The sequence below is a fragment of the Perca fluviatilis genome, chromosome 3 (assembly GCF_010015445.1).
Source record: "Perca fluviatilis chromosome 3, GENO_Pfluv_1.0, whole genome shotgun sequence".
Taxonomy (NCBI): Eukaryota; Metazoa; Chordata; class Actinopteri; order Perciformes; family Percidae; genus Perca; species Perca fluviatilis.
Window position 1 is genome coordinate 43,064,060 of NC_053114.1, and position 21,391 is coordinate 43,085,450.

Here is a 21,391-nt window from a genome sequence, read left to right on the forward strand (position 1 = left end):
TTCTCCGCCTGCCTTCCTGAGGTTGCCACAGCGACAGTCAATCAATACTCAATATCAGAGGACTGACACGTGAACTTGACCAGACTTGTAACATCATGTCAGACAAAAGTCAAACCCAACCTTGGAACACAGGGTGGACGCCTTCATTCATTCAATAATGAGAGAAAACACACAAAAAAGACATCATATGTGGAAGATAAGATGATATACACAACAAGTCCTCCGAACCATACGACGATATGGGACATGTATTTATGATATACAGGAGTGTTTCATAAAAATAACGCCCCTAGTGGTGGCAGGCAAGGGCGTAGGTTTTGTTTCAGCATTGTGGGGGTTACGGTTTTAAACGTAAAAGACGCAGTTTTAAACACATCGTTAACGTTGTGGAACGGTCGCAGTTTGGTTAGGTTTAGGCGCCAAAACTACTTCAGTCGAGTTGAGAAAAAAGATGGTGGTCTGGGTTGAAATCAGACGTTACTTCACTTTCAAAAGGTTACGCAAGTGACGCTGAACGCATCCGTTGCAAATATCGGTTTCATTAACTACTTATAATGGGTTTCGGCCTTTAAAAAACAGTATCGGTCGATCCCTATGACAAATGCTGTGTAAACTACACGCACGCACACACACACACACACACACACGCACGTACACACACATGCGCCATATGTCTATGCAGCACTGGGCCGAGGGGAAGCTCTGAACACTTTCTTATCTATTATGATTCCTCTATGTGATTCTAAGCCTACTTCATCACTCCCACAGCATTATATTATATTTACCTGGACACTGGCTCTGGTGGGTTTGCATTGAAAATCTGAAAATGGAATAGCTGCAGGCCAACATCTTAGGATGACTGCAAAACTTTGAGTTAGCTCATAATGTTCAAACTTTACCTTGTTGATTGAGAAGGTAGGTCAGCACATTCAGCCGCCTGACCTCCAAGTGAACCTAAAGGCATAGTTTGGATATTTTTAAAGCGTGGGCACAGCACACTAAAAGTGATTCACCAATAGAAAGGATAAATCCTGTGCACATGGAGCATGGAGTTGTTGTGTCATTTAAATGAGAAAGGGATAATGACAGCTTGATGAATCTGTTGATTATTTTCTGGATGAATGGATAAGTTGTCTGGTCTCTAAAATGTCAGAAAATGGTGAAAAATGTGGATCAGTGTTTCCCAAAGTCCAAGATGACGTCCTCAAATGTCTCGTCTTTGTCCACAACTCAAAGATATTCAGTTTACTGTCACAGAGGAGAGAAGACACTAGAACATGTTCACATTTAGCAAGCTGGAATCAGAGAATTGTTAACTTGTTTATTAATAAAAATGGCCCTAAACCGATTAATCGATTATCAAAATAGTTGGCGATTAATTTAATAGTTCTAGTCGATTAACCCTTGCAGCTCTAATTGTTAGTTAGATTTGTATGTCGATACATCTTTTCAAAATACAGAATTTGAATGATCTCCAGCTTCAGCTTTGAATCCTGCAGAAATATTTGACGTTTTTGGCTATAATTGGCATTATTACATTTGAATTGTACATTACATTTTATGGATACATTTAACACAATGAAAACATTGTAAAAACATCCCTTTAGATAATTATTTCCTGTGCAAAAACAAAAAACACCGTGAAAGACTACAATCTTTTTTGCTTGAAATCAGGTTTTATATTTTATGCTTATATTGTTATCTGGAGCAATATCACAGCCGGGCCTTAACGCAAACACAGACGCCTTTTGTTCCAGAAGTCAAAGCTTGCACACGTGTTTTTCTTCTGGAGACAGAGTCGGCGAGCTGCCTGCTGCACGGCGATGAGAGAGCCCCCACCCCCCCTTTCCTTTAAGAGCTTTTTGGAGAAAGAAACGGTGAGGACGGCCTGTGCTAGTTCACTGCACAACTGACAGTTGTGTGCTGTGTTGCAGTCCTCAGAGAGATGCAGAGAGCTGACAGGACACACACACACACACACACACACACACACACACACACACACACACACACCTGGGGCCACGGGAGGCAGATGCATTTGCATGTTACACTGGTCACACATCCTTCTCTTGGCCAAAGTTGTGTGTTATATAAGAGAGTAAGTGCTTTACTCCGTCTACCTCCATTGCACACACACCCACCCACACACACACACACACACACACACACACACACACACACACACACACACACACACACACACACACACACACACACAGAGGATGTTAACTTTTTATGCATGGCTGTAATACATTCACTACAAAACGCGTGTCTCTCTCCCAGAAGTGCACGGTAACAGCATTTTGACGACAACCTTTTTTATTCCAAAGTGTGTAATGTAAAAAGTGAGATTTTCATGTCTTTCTTTTTCATTATAAAGCAGGTCAGTTAGCTCAAACCTATATATATTTTGGCAAAGAATACTTTAAATTATGGCCATTTTGTGTCCCTTCCAAGTTTTTGCCATGACCTACAGCCAGGTTTATGACAGAGGTGTTATATAAATACTGTGAAAGTATCAAAACGCTCAATCCACAAGGAAATGCACACAGCCCGAATTCAGAAACTGTGCCTTTAAACGAGCCGTCATCACTTCCGTACAGTTGTGATGTCACAACTATACTATACATAGGTACTGTACAAAGTGCCGCTACAGTGCCGTTACAGTCATTCCACGGCTGCAATGACGGTGCAGAGACTCAGAGAGTGCAGATGTGAAAGACACAGAAATGCTGACCAATCAGAGCAGACCGGGCTTTTTCGGGAGGGGGGGCTTAAAGAGACAGGCGCTAAAACGGGGCGTTTCAGACAGAGGGCGAATACAGGTATATTCAGACGGACAGTATGAGAAAAATAAAGTGTTTTTGAACATTAAAGCATGTAAACATGATTTAGTACAAACCAAAATCCAAGTACGAATCTGAAAATTAGCATGATATGGGACCTTTAATGTATTCATTAACTGATGTAAACATAAACTTAGATAGATTTAGAAGTTCTGTTGTCCCTTCCATCATGGCAGAAAAATAGACTGTGAAAAATCTCCACGTTACAAATTATTATCGACATATGCTGCAATTTTCTATAAGTTTTATGTTTATCATTATGGATGCAATTATCTGATATACTGACTCAAATAGCTAGATAGGGTACTGTGACATCGGGGCTCATCTATTTAATTCAATTCTGTTATACAAGCATGAACCTGAAAAGAGCCAAAAATATGGGACCTTTAAGAGATACACGTCATTTTTGTTACTGTGCCCTAAAGCTCTTCTAAGTGCCTAAAATTCCTCCTGCTCATCCTCCATGTTTTGCAGCTCACAGCTGAGATTCAAACATCAACTGTGAGCTGGGATGTAGAAGAGTGTGTTTAGCTTTGGGAGAGCTGTTACGCTGGGTTTCCAAAGGCAGCGTTTTTCAACTGCAACTCAAGCAGAATTGTGTCACCACAACATGATGCCGATAATGTACACGTTTCGCAGACAATGAGCTGTTGGTGTTGATATACGTTTTCTATCATTTTCTATATCTGGCCCAACACACAACTGTTTGGTACGTTTTCTCCTCCAGTCACACACTTTGCTGCTTGAAGGTGCTCTAAGTGACGTTGGGTGACGTTAGTTCTTGTTGACTTTCAAAGTATTTTCAAACAAAACGGAGGCTAGCTCGCCCCTCCCTCCACCTCATCCCGTCCCCTCCCCCTCCCTTCCGTGCTTCCTGAAAACAGTCGTGAACGCGCATTGTGGAAGTAGCCTACATGCTAACGCTGCTGCGGTGAAGGCTCAACCAACTCCTTCTTGTCGGTTATTGGCTGGAACGCTGTTTGTTATGTTTGGTGGTGCAGGTTGGCGCAGTTTGTTTTTGTTGCCGTTTGTTTAGCCTGGGCTGTCTACAGAGACCGTGTTTTTTTACAGTGTGTTCAGGGGACAGACAGCTAGCAGATAGTGAGGAGATGTTTTTTACAGTGTGTTCAGGGGACAGGCAGCTAGCAGATAGTGAGGAGATGTTTTTACAGTGTGTTCAGGGGACAGGCAGCTAGCAGATAGTGAGGAGATGTTTTTACAGTGTGTTCAGGGGACAGGCAGCTAGCAGATAGTGAGGAGATGTTTTTACAGTGTGTTCAGGGGACAGGCAGCTAGCAGATAGTGAGGAGATGTTTTTACAGTGTGTTCAGGGGACAGGCAGCTAGCAGATAGTGAGGAGATGTTTTTACAGTGTGTTCAGAGGACAGGCAGCTAGCAGATAGTGAGGAGATGTTTTTTACAGTGTGTTCAGAGGACAGGCAGCTAGCAGATAGTGAGATGTTTGTTGTGTTGTAGCCTAAAAAACGCATGACATCGCTTAGGGTTAAGGCTTAAGTTTGGTTTAGTTTGAATAACATTACATTACTAGCAACCAGCTAGTTGTCATTGTTACAATGCTAACGTTACTACTAAACTACTAAAACAAATATATGTAAAACCCCACCAGGAATATCAACTGCCTGGGCAACCCTCTGCCAAGCTAGCTGTTAGCATCGCTGTAGTCATACAGAGATGTATCATAAAATAGGCTATAGGAAGATCACAATCTTTTAAATTGCACGTATAGCATGTGTGTATACACGGTAGAATATATTGGAGGCGTGTTCGCGAGTCTGCCCTCTCATTGGCTACAGAGCGATTATTTCAGCTGCCTGTGGAAATCCAGCGTTAGTATACATGCCTCTGTAGTAGTCCAAGCCAATAATCAATCACAGAGCCAGATGGACACAGTAGATCCCCATGGCGATATTCAGGGATATCGGTATCAATGTGTGTGTTTTGTTGACTGATCAGTAAAAGATAAGTTCATGGTAGTTATTAATTTCTAAATGTCCTACTCTTTACATATATTGCTCCCAAGTGATTGTTGAATGGATATATATCGATCCAGACTGATGTATCGTCACACCGCTACCAGGAAACTCAAAACTGAATATGATCTACCGAACAGAAATATCATCTCAGCTGCAGGTTTGAACGACTCTCTCTGTGAGGAAAGCTGTATTTGGGGCTTTATTTGTCTAATTCTCAGAAGGTTTTCTAACTTGTCCTCTTGAATTCTTAAAAACAAAATGGCTTTGTCATCTGCACTTGGAGACACAGGGAGGCAGGGGACTGCTTGAAACAGCTGTACACACTCCCCATCAGACGCAATCAGAAGAGATGGCAAAGAGTGAGGAATGCAGCGGAACTAATGGGAAACAAACACAATTATTTAAAAGACTAGAAGACAAAGTAAGACGCTTTAACTGTATCTGTCAAAAAAAAAGGTCCCTGTGCTTTCACAAATCATCAATTCAGGCTGCAGCCGAAAGTTAGCTGCAGTACCAGTGTTTTCCCTAAGGCTGTGAGAGACTTAGATGGACGGATTTGGCAGATTTCACGCCGAAGGGTCTTTCATCATCAGAGGGTTAAAAAGAAAAGAAAATTAGGGTCGCACCTCAATGATCTCTCAAAGGATAAACAAAGGTTGAATGAATGAATATCTATATTTTATATCAATATTATATTTTTCATGCCCAGCCCTTACATTGGGTAATGTGAACCAGGAAGGCAGAGAAAATGAGCCCATATTATGCTCTTTCCAGGTTCATACTATGATGCACTCGGCCATCGGCTTATTCATCAGCGTTGGGACGATCCCAAAGGACAGCGCGCAATTATGATGAGCGACCAGGCCACCCACTGTGGCCACGGGGCAGAACTCTGCTACGGTCTGCTGGCCGAGCGTTACTCTGTCTACCACAGGAGAGGAATGAATCACATCCTATTAGAGCCCGACCGATATATCGGCGGGCCGATATCATCAGACGATAATAAGCATTTTCCAAACTATCGGTATCGGCCTTTATAATGGCCGATAAATTAATATTTAAAAAATAAAATAAAAATGGACGAAACCCCCTTCAACCGTGTTCTGAGTGTTGGCGTTGCGTAGCCTGTCCACCAGAGGGCGCTCTACAACCTCCCTGTTGGTAACTCTCGTGTTTAACCCTTTAAGTTTCATATCTTTTTTGGGGGGCTTTTCCGCCTTTAATTTTTGACAGGACAGCTAGGTGTGAAAGGAGGAATCGTCACAGGTCGGATTCGAACCCTGAACCTCTGCATCGAGGCAAAAAACCTCTCAGTACACGTGCGCCTGCTCTACCCACTAAGCCAACCCGGCCACATCAAAGTTTCATATCTTAAGTTTGTGTTTTTATACATTTTATTTATCAGAACTTTAATATATTTTGATGTTCCTCTGTTCTGTTCTGACAATAAAACAAGTTTATTTTTAAACTTCATTATCATATTATTTTAGTGAGGACTCATAAATAACTCCAAATCTCCACTTCTTTTTTTTTAAATATATACCTGCCGATATCTGTATCTGTATCGATATCGGCCTTAAAAATCCTTTACCGGTCGGGCTCTACATCTGACCTCCTGACTTTTGGCCTTTCACGTGCAGCAAACAGGTGATCGCCATATCAACAGTGCAGTGGTGGAATATAACTAATTATATTTGCTACTGGTACTTGGGGGATCTCTGGGAGGATCTCTTTTGGTTATACTACTATTCAATTATTTACTTATTTTTTTTTACTAAGGAATTATTGTTTTTTAATTAAGTTTATCTTATCTTACTTGTACTTTACTTGAGTCTTTTCTTTTCATGCCACTTTCTACTTCTACTCCGCTACATTTCAGAGGGAAATATTGTACTTTTTACTCCACTACATTCATCTGACAGCTTTAGTTACTAGTAGGGGTGGAAAATAATCGAGAATCGTATGTATCATGGGTTGTTTGCGACAATTTTTTAAATCGATTCTTTTCCCCTAGAATCTTTTTATTTTTGCCGTATGACTCACCTAAATATTTTCTGTTTATACGTACCGCCGACGGCGACTACATCATATCTGTTTCCAGCTAAACAGAGCGACAGCAAAAAATGCAGAAAACATGTTATGTTCTACTTTACAAAGGAAATAAATGTCAGACTGACTGACTGACATGTGATGTGCATTCTTCTTAAAAAACTATTAATTTTTAGAAATGTCCCATGATATATTGTCTCTAGAAGTGTAATATTCAATATTCAACTTTTGTTGTTGTTAAAGAAGGAAAAGAAAATCGCAATACTAAATACTATCAAATCCCAATGCTTCTAGAATCGCAATAAATGAAAATCGCAATACAAATCGTATCGGCACCCATGCGTCGTGAAAGAATTAAATCGGGACTAAAGCATATCGTCCCGGCCCTAATGCGCCCCAAAAGTGGTGGAATGTAACTAAGTACATTTACTCCAGTACTGTACTCCAGTCCAAATGTTAAGGTACTTGTACTTTACTTGAGTCATTTCTTTTCGTGCCCCTTTCTACTTCTACTCCGCTACATTTCAGAGAGAAATATTGTACTTTTTACTCCTCTACATTCACCTGTTACAGCTTTAGTTACTAGTTACTTTAGTTACTCCGCTACATTCATCTGTTACAGCTTTAGTTACTAGTTACTTTAGTTACTCCGCTACATTCATCTGTTCCAGCTTTAGTTACTAGTTACTTTAGTTACTCCGCTACATTCATCTGTTCCAGCTTTAGTTACTAGTTACTTTAGTTACTCCGCTACATTCATCTGTTCCAGCTTTAGTTACTAGTTACTTTAGTTACTAGTTACTATAGTTACTCCGCTACATTCATCTGTTCCAGCTTTAGTTACTAGTTACTTTAGTTACTCCGCTACATTCATCTGTTACAGCTTTAGTTACTAGTTACTTTAGTTACTAGTTACTATAGTTACTCCGCTACATTCATCTGTTCCAGCTTTAGTTACTAGTTACTTTAGTTACTCCACTACATTCATCTGTTACAGCTTTAGTTACTAGTTACTTTACACATTAAGATTACTGCACACAGAACACATGTAGTTTATAAAATCTGATGTTTGATTCTAAAGTAAACTAGCCGACAATATAACGGCTACAAGTCCAGCTGAGCTTTAACTTGTAACAGAGTATTTTCAAAGTGTGGTATTAGTACTTTTACTTAAGTAAAGGATCTGAATACGTCTTCACAGTGAGTCCTTTTCCTCCGTCACACGTCGCAGCAGACGCCTCCCCTCATTCACTTTCTCAAAGTAGAGAATCTGTTTTATAGATATGAATGCGCAGCCCACTGAAGCACTGCCGTTATTGATGGGGGACTCCGACAAGCACCCACTTAAACACATTTAGGCAAATGATTCGAGTGCTTGTGAACGGCTGCACAAAATGCATGCGTGCGTCCCCGTGCCAAGCTGTAAGAGGAAATGAAAGATTGATGTTTAGCCGAGCCCTGAATCATGCATGCAAATGGATATGTTCTGCTAATGTACATTAAAAAGAAAACAGGGCCCATGTGCACTCTTGCGGACGCAAAGACACACACACACACACACACACACACACACACACACACACACACACACACACACACATACACACACACACACACACACACACACACCTCTCAGTGAACTTAAAACGATGGCCAGGTACACTGAATAAATGGCAGGATGATAACAAAGACATCAGCCCGCACTGTTAAAACACTTGACTGTAAAAATAGTAGAAGTAGCGTGCATGATGTCACCTATTGGTTTGTGGACTGTGGTTTTAAAAGCCTGGAGTTTGGAAATTTCCCCCTTTAGCGTTTAGCTTAGCACAGCGCCATTGTAACCATTAACCAACACTGGCTTTGCCCTCCCCAGCTTCGCCCTCTCGTGAAAATATGGTCACTTCTGGCTCCAAAAAGCCAATGACGGCGACAGCCAATGAGCCAGATATTATCCTCATATCGTGCAGACCGTACAATGCTTTTTCAGTTGGAGCTGCACGTCTAACCACCGCAATGATCCTCTATGCCAGGGCTTCTCTGAAATTCTCTGAATTTTTTTTGAGGTCGGGGGTCTGGACCGAAGTGAATCAACTTACTTAGAACTTTTAAGCAACACACATTTAAGTTGAGTTCTCTGTGTTCTTGCTCAACTTTTGTACCGATACCACTACCTGGAATCTGGTACCGGTACCTTTTTCAAGTGACCTACTTTCTCTCTAATACATTTTTTATTTCAGTTGTAAAAATACGTTCAAACCTATTTATGCTTTTGGGGGGGAGGGGGACTTCAAAAAGCCCTGCTCTATACTGTACTATTCCATATGGATTTTTCAATAAATATTTTCATAGAAACTGCATTATAAATAAAATAAATACCAGTGTGGCGATATTCGGCTCACTCTTGTTAAGGAATACGAGCTGCGGTTGGCTAACTAGCCAGAGGCTGTGCAGCTGTGAATATGTCCGACTTTTTATTTTTTTTAACATGTTCGTTAGGGATACATCTGTGGTTCTGGCTTTCAGATGGAAGCAGACTGATGGGATGATTAAAGGGGGGGGGGGGTCAATAGAAATTTACGATAAAACAAACGGGAGATGAGGAGAGAGCGAGCTGAAATCATACCGAGGGAGAGCTGCAGACACAGATACAGTTTGCTCTCCTCATTTGATGCTCCATTTAGCAGAAACAGAAAATAAACCCATCCCCAGTGTTGAGCTGCTCACACACACACACACACACACACACACACACACACACACACACACACACACACACACACACACACACACACACACACACACACACAGACACACAGACACACAGACACACAGTCGTTATGGAATCATACAGGAAAGCTCAAAATAGACAATGTGCCTTTCCTCTGACTCTGTTTTGTTTCTCGGCAGCTGTGATATGATTTGTAATATGCGAGGGTACAACACTGACTGAAATCCACAATCTATTCCACAGCGCCTAAGCCTTTTCTTCCAACACTTGATGCACAAGGATTCTGGAGCATTTCAGTAAGACGCCCTGCAAGTAAAATACACACCAGCAACCCCCAAACCAGGTCTCCCTGTAAAGCCTCTTCAGCCTTGGGCGGAGCTGGTTAACACCAACGTGATGTTTGCACAGACAAATGAGCCTTATGATGAATAGTAATTAGTAATAGTGAACTACGTCTTGGGTCATTTTATGGTTGCAACCGGCCATAAAACGAAGAAGAAAAGACATGGTGTCAACAAAGACAGATAGAAGTGGACAAATGACGAGAGACTTTTCAAATTTAATTTACGTTTACTGTTTGGAGCTATCATTCACACACCATTAAAGGGGCCGTAGGTAGGATTGTGAAGATCCAGGACTTAGCTTAACATCAACAACTTCTCAGTCCAAGCCCAAAACAGTCTCCTAAGCCCTAAGTCCCCCACAAGGGAGAATGAATGCGTGTACATGAGCAGTGATTGACACGCAGTTAGACACCCCCCCTGGTCCTGATTGGTGCATCTGAACAGGGAGCGCTGGATCTTTGCAAATCACACTACAGGCTGTAGGTGGTCCATGTAGTTCTACTGGAACATAGGGTCAGTTTCAGCAAATATGACAGAAAGTTGGTTTTTATAAGTCTTACCTACTGCACCTTTAACGTGCACCGGCATCGTCATAGCGATGTTTTGATAGCATTGTTTTTTTTTTCTTATTATAGCTTGATCTGTCAGCACGTCATTACGTCATTAAGCACAAGTTTTTAATTGCTTTAAAGCCGTTGGATGGAAACACACTTTCACCGGCTTTATTCACATGAATGTTGTTTTAGCAAACTTCAGTTAATTCGATTGACTAGTGGATGAAAACATAGCTGGTGAGTGCTGGAAATTTGGGTTTCTTTGATCTTTGTTTCTGCCGTGCACCCAACACACACACACACACACACACACTATCCAAGATTTGGAGATATGCGGGCTATTTTCCATTATATCTAAGGGATCTATGGATCTATTATAGGAGCAATAATCAATACCTTGATGTGGAGAGCAAACGGACACTGCTCCTGTTCTGCATCACGTATCTGGCTGTTCGTTAGGTCACACAGTGGACAGCTCCTGGTGCTGAACATAATACAGTCTAATAACCTAAACGGGTGAATCAGCAGATGAAATGTGACACCACTTGATTGTTAATTAAACAAAAGCGTGCCTCTTTAATTCAAACACACATCTAATTCATCAGTGGTATTAACCAAACAGCTTTGCATCTCACACACACACACACACACGCACACACAGACACACACACACGCACACACGCACGCACGCACACAAATGACGATTATACTTTCAGACACAGCATCCTGACGACAATATTGTAGTGTTGACTACTGGTGCTTTCACAAAATATTTCCACAATGAGATTTTTGATAAATAATCATCAGTAATGTAGATATAATGTCTAAGTGGGGAAAAGGCAAATAATAGAACAGCTAGAACAGTCTGGTAAGTTCAGAAAATGACATCACTCTACTGTAATGCAGCCTTTAAAACCAGGAAAAGACACCACTTATGTCATATTACGATATCTAAAATCTAAGACGATATCTAGTCTCATGTCACGATATCGATATAATATCGATATATTGCCCAGCTCTACTGTAAATACTCCTGTTCTCATCACCCACCCTTCTACTGCACATGTGGGACTAAAACCTAGCTTAATGAGACAAAATGAAACAGTCAAATACATATTTGACTGTGTCATACCTTTAAGTAGGTAGGTATACTACAGGGCTGCAATTAACAATTCTTTTCATTGTCAGTTCATCTGTCCATCATTTTTCTCCATAATGGATTAGTTGTTCGGTCTTTAAAATGTCAGAAACTGGTGAAGAATGTGGATCAGTGTTTCCCAAAAAGCCCAACATGACGTCCTCAAATGTCTCGTTTTGTCCCCAAGTCGAAGATATTCAGTTTACTGTCCCAGAGGAGAGAAGAAACTAGAATACGTTCACATTTAGGAAGCTGACATCAGAGAAGTTTGACTCAAACCGATTCATCGATTTATTTATAAGTTGGCAACTCATCGATTAACCTTTGCAGCTCTAGTATAGACCTTTTCAATGGAATTCCATTGCTAGGCAACAGCCTGGACCCTTGTTAACTTCCTGTCCCATGATGTCATTCACATACACCGCAACAGGAAATCTACTTGTTTTTTTTTGTTTACAACTGTGCAGTGGTCTATGATACAGTACAATGCACCACACAGGTAAGGACTTACACTGTTATGGCAACAGCAGTTTTATAAAACAGCTATATTACTTTCATGCACATTTCAACGAATAGAAGACGCAATGAACAGCGAGTTCCAAATCATCCCACGACTACAGTCTGCACACTTCAAAATGCCTTCTTACATCCACCAGTCACTGTCCCAATCAGAAGTGGCAGCATTCAATTAATTTCTATTAATTCTGACAGTTAAAGTCTGCAAAAACAAAGGGAGGTCTTGTTCAAATGTACGTTAGTATTGTGTTGTTCTCACGGTGTCTTTACCAAGCACATAGACACCCCCGAGAACATCGGCCGAGCACATACAACGCAACACTTTGCTTACCGATGCACACGTTTGGATTTAAACTCCAAGTGGACACGTGGACATATTTATAGAAGACTTAAAGCACTTTCATGCTTCTTGCGTTCAGCGCGGTCGGCGCGGTGAAGGCAGCGATGTGACGCAAACGCGGCCTGGGTCTGATCGCCGAGCCGTGCACCTGCAAGATTTTGTAACGTGTTGCAATGACTGGCTACAAGAGAGAAGAAGTCCGTTCTTTGAGCTGCTCTGACTGCAATCAGCATGAAAGACCAGACCAGACTGTCTGCAGCGCCCCGACCGCGGCGCGCTGAACACAAGATGCATGAAACTGCTTTTAGGCTACATTTACATCGCCACATTTTGGTTTTTAAACAGAGTTTCAAGCCATAAGCGAAAACACCAGAGCAGGGGGAATGAGAGGGGGAAACGCCAGAACAGGGGGAATGAGAGGGGAAACACCAGAGCAGGGGGAATGAAAGGGGGAAACGCCAGAGCAGGGGGAATGAGAGGGGGGAAACGCCAGATCAGGGGGAATGAGAGGGGGGAAACGGCAGCGGGGGAATGAAAGGGGGAAACGCCAGAACAGGGGGAATGAGAGGGGAAACGCCAATCAGGGGGAAAAGAGGGGGAAACGCCTAGAGCAGGGGGGAATGAAAGGGGGAAAACGCCAGAGCAGGGGGAATGAGAGGGGGAAACGCCAGAGCAGGGGGAATGAGAGGGGGGAAACGCCAGAGCAGGGGAACAGAGGGGGAAACGCCAGAGCGGGGAATGAAAGGGGGAAACGCCAGATCAGGGGAATGAGAGGGGGAAACGCCAGAGCAGGGGAATGAAAGGGGAAACGCCAGAACAGGGGGAATGAAAGGGGGAAACACCAGAGCAGGGGGAATGAAAGGGGAAACGCAGAGCAGGGGGAATGAAAGGGGAAACGCCAGATCAGGGGGAATGAGAGAGGGGAAACGCCAGAGCATGGGGGAATGAAAGGGGGAAACGCCAGAGCAGGGGGAATGAGAGGGGGAAAGCCAGAGCAGGGGAATGAAAGGGGAAACGCCAGAGCAGGGGGAATGAGAGAGGGAAACCCAAAGCAGGGGGAATGAGAGGGGGAAACGCCAGAGCATGGGGGAATGAGAGGGGAAACGCCAGAGCAGGGGGAATGAGAGGGGGAAACGCCAGAGCAGGGGAATGAAAGGGGAAACGCCAGAGCAGGGGAGAGAGGGAAACGCCAGACAGGGGGAATGAGAGGGTGAAACGGTAGAGGGAATGAGAGAGGGAAACACCAGATGAGGGGAAAGCGTGAAAAATAACCAAAAACAAAAATGTAGACTAATGAAAAGTAAGGAAGGAATGTTGACACATAACACAGGAACATCAACACCAAATCCCAAAACACCAACACCCATCACATAAACCACCCAAAGGACCGACACATGGACATGGACCAGGACTCAAACATGTGAAATAAACCCACGATGCCGCCACACACAAAGAATTGACTACAAACATGGATCAGAAAACATGATGAGGAAACAGGTAGACAAAGATAAAAATAACCCACATGCAGAAAAATGTAGGGATGACCAAAATAAATTAAATATAGCTCACGATAGTCGAACAGAAATAGGAAATCGAGAGCTACATGGAGGAAACACCCCCGAGCGTGCCGCACAGACAAGGAAGGACAGAGGGGAAAAAGGGAAAAGAGACCCACACAAGACACTAAAGTAGGTAAAAAAAAAAAGACCAAAGCCCCCCCCCCGCTATACAAACAAAAAAAAATAAAAAAAAAAATTTATATTAATAAATAATTATGCAATACAATTTACAAATTAAAACTTTTTCCACTTAATTATCCAAATCGCAAGGCAATATTGTTAAAGGCAAATATGTGAACCATTCTAAAATAGGTAGAGAGACATCCCGCTACACATCCTATCCTACAGACTAAAGAAACTACATCTTTGTTGGTACAAAATCATGACATCAATCTGATCAATGCAAATGAGAATAATGATACAAAATGATCATTCCCTCCAATACACTTGAACATGCACATCGTAATACAAAGGAATAATCATAGATTTTTCCCATACGTTCCCCCCCCTTTTTTTTTTTCAGTGATCCGAAATGAATTCAAAAAAATCCAGGAATGATCTCTGTCTCTATCATATGAATGGGTTTGGAGTAAAAACTCCTTTGTTCCATATGCAATAACTCGGCTCAATTTGCACACATAATGTAGACTTTTTTTAGATTTGATCATGTGGTGTAAAAAAAAAAAATATGAAGGAAAGTTTTGTATATATATAAATAAATAGCAGAAATATTTTTGTAGACTGTATTACAATTCCGGATAAAAGGAGTGAATTGAATGGAACAAGAAGAGTGGTTCCCAAAACTTTTCTGCAAGGCGCACCTTTAATAAAAATAATAAAAATAAAAATATTTTCAATGTTATTGTTATTGAATTGAATCGGAAATCGAATCGGGACCCTATGAACCGGAATCCAATTGAATCAGGAAATCAGTGGCAGTACCCAGCCCTAGTCACAATATTATTGCAATTTTAAACATATTGCGAGATCCGGCGATATATTGCAATTAAATACCCTTCGATCCAACTTCAAACGATGTCCCCAAAGGAAAACTTTCTCAACATCTGTTTTATCTAAAAAGATATATTTCTGTTTGTTCATCTCATTTAAATTTTGTATCATTCTTGGACCAAAAATTCTCAGGTGCAGTTTATGTAAAAAAGATCGATAGGTGGACACAGTATTGATGCACTTTTTGTCGCTGTAAAAATATTACATTTTTCCCCCCCCCCCTAAAAATATGAACCCCCCCCCCCCCCAAGACACAATGAGAGTGGATTGTGATGAAGATGCCAGGACAGTTTGGGAACACATTCTGACTACAGGTGTATATGCAGCAGCCTGACATGGTCAGACTCAGATTCTGGTCAGAATCTGATGCTGATCCACTGGGCTGTGATTATGGGGGTGTGTTTCAACCGAACCAGGAAAGAAAATGCCTCTGCACTCAATTGGATAGACCTACAACCAATCAGAGCAACAGATAGACCTACAACCAATCAGAGCAACTGGATAGACCTACAACCAATCAGAGCAACGGATAGACCTACAACCAATCAGAGCAACGGGGTATGTGACGTTGCCGAATCACAGGAAGGAAGACAAAAACATCTTTCCGATCGACAGATGCCTTGATCGCGGGTCTCTGTTCCTCTTTTAAAATGAACGCTCTGTCGATATCTTCTAGAACAGACGCGATGGAGGAATCTACACGTCTCAATCCTCCGGCGGCAGGCATCTTTGTTGTAAACAAATTCAACCCAAGCGCTCTTTGGTGACGTGGTTGATTACGTTACCGTTGATCATCTGTCCATCACCGTATATAAAGCCCGCCCTGACAATTTGATTGGTCCGAACAGCTCTGGTTGGAGCATAGTTGCTCCACAACGGATCAAGTCCAGACCCAACTCCCCGACCTCAAATGTTGTGGGCGGGGCTAAGTTCGGCTGGCATCCAGGCTATATATGCAGTGTTTTGTCTCAACACATATACAGTTTTAAATGTACAAAATGATGATTTGTCTGAAGAAAGAATAAGTGAACGAGACTACGAGTTTGCCAAAAGCATTTGAATGCCAACTCTCCGTACATGCTGTTCTCGGGATACATTTTAGTTGGTGCTTTAACAGTACTGAGGTTCGATATTAGCCCTGTTGTCTAAACAGATTAGATGAAAGGTGACGAGAGTAATAGAGCCAAAAAAGATATATGATTATTCATGCTGGAAGGCACAATGGAAAACAGTGTTATTAATCTTAAGAATACTTCAAACCACCACGCATAAACAACATGACTGTATGCACATGCACACCAAAACTTTACTTGTCTTACTGATCTCATATAATGTTGCAGTTGCCCCTTTTAACATGTTAAGCAGGGCTGCACGATATGAGGAAAATATGCAGTAACGTTGTTGAATATCGCGCAAACGATATTACTTGCGATAGATAAAAAGACATTAAAGTGTGCTCGGTTCTGCTGCTTTCAGTATTCTGTACTCTACATTTCTATTCTTTGTATATTCTATGCAACAAAGTGTTTGTTGGATTTAAAACAAATGAAAGGAAATAATTTCCAACAATCTGTTATTGAACAAATTGAACATTGAATTGAATATAAAAGGCAGTAATAAACATAATATAACATGATAAAATAACATTTTAAAGTGCAGTTTTCGGGTTATGTCGCAGCCTTTCACGCTCAGGGTTTCTGCAGGTTTCACCAAGTCAAATGTAAGACTTTTTAAGACCATAACGAATGAAATTTAAGACCTTTATGACAACATCAACGGAGCCCTAAATTCAGTTTTTTCAAGCCAAGTATCGCTAATCTTGCACTTCCTCAAAGCTAAAAAATAAAATCTGTTTAATGTCTGAAGTATAATCCGAAAGAGACTCGCACCAATAACATGAAAGCTGATTGGCTGCGATAAAAGTTGCATGTTGGTCTCATTTGTAGTCAAAAAAAGGGCTGCAAAATTAATTGCAATTTTATCGAAATCGCAATATGGACTAGTGCAATATCCAAATCGCAGGGGGGGGGGGGGTCGCAATATTTGTTAAAGGCAAAATATGTATCAAACCATTACAACCATTACAGAAAAACATGTGTGGGTGTTAACATTCAGGACTTTCAAACCAGAGAGCGGAGTTTACTAAACTAAAGCCTTTCACCCAGGAAATGCGTGTTCTTTAGAGTGGTTTGGTGCCTAATCTTAACTTTCGTCGCGGCAAAACACTCATGTTTTGTGGACTAAATTTAACCGGTCGAAGCGACCGGCAGCTCGCGGTGCTTTGTACCCAGCTCAAAGTCACCTGTTTTCGGGTAACTGAACCACCAACTACCGCTGAGACAACGGAGGTCTGTAGCCGGCGTCAGCAAGCTCTGCAGCGGCTTAACCCGTGTGTTGTCCTCCCGTCGGCCGCGCAACTTTTAGTTTTTCTGGGTCAAAATTGAAACTTTTTTTCAACGTTTTGGACGTCTTTTACGACACTTTTGTTGCTTTTCCACCAATGTTTTTTTAACTTTTTCCCAACGTTACGATATCATACAGACCCGGTGATTAGAAGGCGTTGTTCATGGACGTAGGAAAATTAAGACAGGTTTAAAATAATTTAAGACCTAGAACCATTACTTCAGCAAATTTTAGACTTTTTAACGGCCTAACATTTTAATTTTGAAATTTTAGACTTTTTAAAGCGTAACTCTCGCCAAAATGCAACCTAGGGTCTTTTTGTGAATGTACCGGAGTCAAACTTTCGTTTAAAAGCATATTTAGGACGGAAGCGCCACTTTTAAGATTGACCGTATTTTGTTTGTGTACCCAGAGTTTACTAAAAAGAAAGGTTTTGAACAACTCACCGATGCTCTAGTTTTTTCCGGCCGCCACCACCTCGGCAGTCAAAACGAGTCGATATCCGAGTGCGAATGAACGGACTCCATATGAGGAAATGTCATTCTTATATGAGGCTCCTTTTACAACTACAAGGTCAGTATTGTTTTTCACTAACGACAAAACAACGACTTATCCGTGCATTTATATGGAACTAAGCTTTAGGAGCTTTCCGTCTTTACTCTCCTCCCTGTTTCGCTGCATTCGGAGATCGATTCTTTTTGACTTTTGGCTGCGGCCGGAAACAACAACAGCTACGGTGAGTTGTTCAAAATCTTTCTTTTTAGTAAACTCTGGGTACACAACCAATGTTCTCAATGCTGGAGTTAAGGTGTAGAGCCCCTGGTGATACTTGGAGCATAGTTTCATGTTGTGTCGAGCCTTCTTAGTGTTTTAAAAATAACTATTTTGAGGCTAGCATAAAAGTGCCCCTAGCACTCCCATTTGACCGAAAAACGAAAATACGGTCAATCTTAAAAGTGGCGCTTCCGTCCTAAATATGCTTTTAAACGAAAGTTTGACTCGGGTACATTCACAAAAAGACCCTAGGTTGCATTTTGGCGAGATATACACTTTAAGACCCCGCAGAAACCCTGGCGAGGTGCTTATTGGCGCCCCTTGATATCGCGACGACGATAAAAACGAACCACATATCGTGCCGCCCTAGTCTTGAGTTTTCAACAACAGTTAACCATCCAGGCTGTACTGAACAATCGCTCCTTTTCTCCCCCACACATGGTTCCAACCCAGCCTCCCTCTCTCGCTCTGGGGAAGGTTAGAAAATATTGCGGCTGGGAGAAACCAGTGGTGACAAGTGACACTTCCTATAACTCACCCTCCTACTGGAGGACAGTCCGCGAGCAAGTAGGAGGCTTTTCGTGGGGGTATTTACATTATGATGACTACGTTTCTTTAGGTGTCTGCCTGCGTGTGTGTCACAGAGATGTAGACGGAGAAGAGGGAAAGGGGGAGAGAGAGAGAGAGAGAGAGAGAGAGATGGAAGGACGGAGAGGGACAAAAACGGCGGAAAAACGCAGAGAGCAAAAAGAGGATGTAAGCTCATGTGACAGCCCGAGCATCAGTGCATGTTTGTGCGTTCACCTCCCATGCGGGATAAGCTCGGCTGGGTCAGTCCCCCGGGGTGATAGCAGAGTGTGTCAGAATGACTAGAACATTCCTCTTGTTTTTCAAGGCAAATGCCTTTTTCCTCCCTCTCTCTCCATCTCCACCACCCCTTCTTTCTCTCTCTGCATGTCTTAAAAAACGGAACATGAAAATACTAAATTTACTTCTCAACAGTAGCCATAGCGTAGACCAATCCGACAGCACGGTTGTGGGAATGCAACGTGGCTTACGACATGGCGAGACTCGTCACAGAAACCGACGCAGCAGCTCAAACTGGCTATTTTTAGAGCCAATCTCACGGCCTGGTGAAATATATCAAAGTGCCTGGATATCACAACAACTCAGGATGATGGTGGGCGTTACAAGGCAGGTATACACGCCAAACGTAATCTAAAAGAAAAGGACTTCTTCTGGATTAACTGGTGATGCCATATTACAGATGTTTATGTCAGCCCTGAAAGGCGGGTAAAAAACGATTGACAAAACACATGAATGTAAAAATGTGGGCAAGTTTGGGTGGGTTTACAGCCAGCTGCATCCTCGACAACAACACATGCCATCACAACTATCTGACACTCTGTGTGTGTGTGTGTGTGTGTGTGTGTGTGTGTGTGTGTGTGTGTGTGTGTGTGTGTGTGTGTGTGTGTGTGTTGACTTAAGAGTTTGTGCACAGGGCTCCAGGGAAGGTCACAATAAAGTTGCTTTCAAATGTATTTTTTATAACTTATTTGCATGCTTTTGTTGGAAGGGTGGGAGTGTGTGTGTGTGTGTGTGTGTGTGGGGGGGTACAGAATCACTTAATGTATGTATTCTCTCAAACATAGGTTAATAAACCTTCAAGACGGATTCCAAGATGAGCCAAACTGCACACAAAAATAAATTGCACTAGAGCACATTTTGCAAGTATGTGAACATGGGAATCTTGGCTGGCTGCGTAAGAGTTTAATGTTGAAAGAAACACATACTTAAAAAGAAAGCACACAAAAAAGTCAGTAAATTGTTCCTACCTTTTGCCCCTCGCAGGACGAAGCCAAATCCCTCATTCTCCTTTTTCTGGAGCACCACCGTCTTCTCGTCCACCACGCAGTCACTGTTGAGGAGATGCCGAGCAGAGCGACCGTTAGCACAGCCCATCATCCGCAGCATGGCCACGGACGCCCTGCCCGAGTGGAGGTTCATGCTGCTGGAGGAGAGAGCTAGTCCGGCCAGGGCAGGGCAGGGCAACCCCGACCCCACCCCACCACAACCTCCTCCTCCGCCTCCTCCTCCTCCTCCTCCTCCTCCTCTGGCCGGCCTCTATCTCTATCAAACGGTATGACAGCGGCCCCGACAGCCCGGCGACAGCATCTCCAAACGAGAGACGACCCAAAAAAAAAAAAAAAAAAAAAAAAGGGAGACAACGACGAAAGAGAAGCGCCTCCCTCCCCTTTCCCTGCAACTCCCTTCCCGCCGCCGACGCAGCTGCAGCCGCGGTTACCCCCGCGGAGGCTCCGGGCGGCGGTGTGGGAGTGCTGCGCCGTCGAGGAGAAGCGACATCAGGCTGATGGCGATAGCCGCTAATGGCTCATGATGAGGCGGGATAGGAAGGGTGAAGCTCGCCGCCGGGGTGGTGGGGTGGAGGGTGGAGGGAGAGAGAGCGCGAGAGAGAGAGAGAGAGAGAGAGAGAGAGAGAGAGAGAGAGAGGGAGGGAGGGAGGGAGCAGCAGCAGAGTCTCGGTGTGAATGGACGTCTAGGTGTGCTGTGTGTGCACTGCAACGTGCAATCACAGCTACAGAACCGACTGGCTGGTAGGAGAGAGAGTGTGTGTGTGTGTGTGTGTGTGTGTGTGTGTGTGTGTGTGTGTGTGTGTTCTTGTTTAACTATATTCGTGGGGTCCAGAAACCGGGAGTCCAGTATACTTGTGGGGTCCCGACAGCTTTGTGGGGCCAAAATGCTGGACCCTACAAGTTTAAAGGGCTGTTTGAGGGTTAAGACTTGGTTTTAGGATTAGGAATAGAATTAGGTTATGGTTAGGGTGAGGGTAAGGGTTAAGGTTAAGGTTAGGCATTTAGTTGTGATGGTTAAGGTTAGGGTCCCCACAAAGATAGTGCCACAAACCTGTGTGTGTGTGTGTGTGTGTGTGTGTGTGTGTGTGTGTGTGTGTGTGTGTGTGTGTGTGTGTGTGTGTGTGTGTGTGTGTGTGTGTGTGTGTGTAAGAATGGGGAAAGTGGTCACCGTGTCATTTGTCAAATTTACAGACTGATTAGTTAACTGATTGATTGATTGTCCCACTGACGTTTGAGTGTGTGTCCTCTGCCAGTTAAATGC

General features: G+C 42.7%; 1 protein-coding gene across 1 annotated transcript in view; it reads right to left on the reverse strand.

Annotated features, from left to right (window-relative positions):
- Positions 1-21,391, reverse strand: part of LOC120556519 (SH3 and multiple ankyrin repeat domains protein 2-like) — a 287,467-nt gene that overhangs the window by 46,339 nt on the left and 219,737 nt on the right. The window contains exon 15 of the mRNA XM_039796163.1: positions 20,067-20,174. Within this exon, the coding sequence (XP_039652097.1) occupies positions 20,067-20,174 (108 nt within the window). The remainder of the gene's footprint in view (positions 1-20,066; positions 20,175-21,391) is intronic.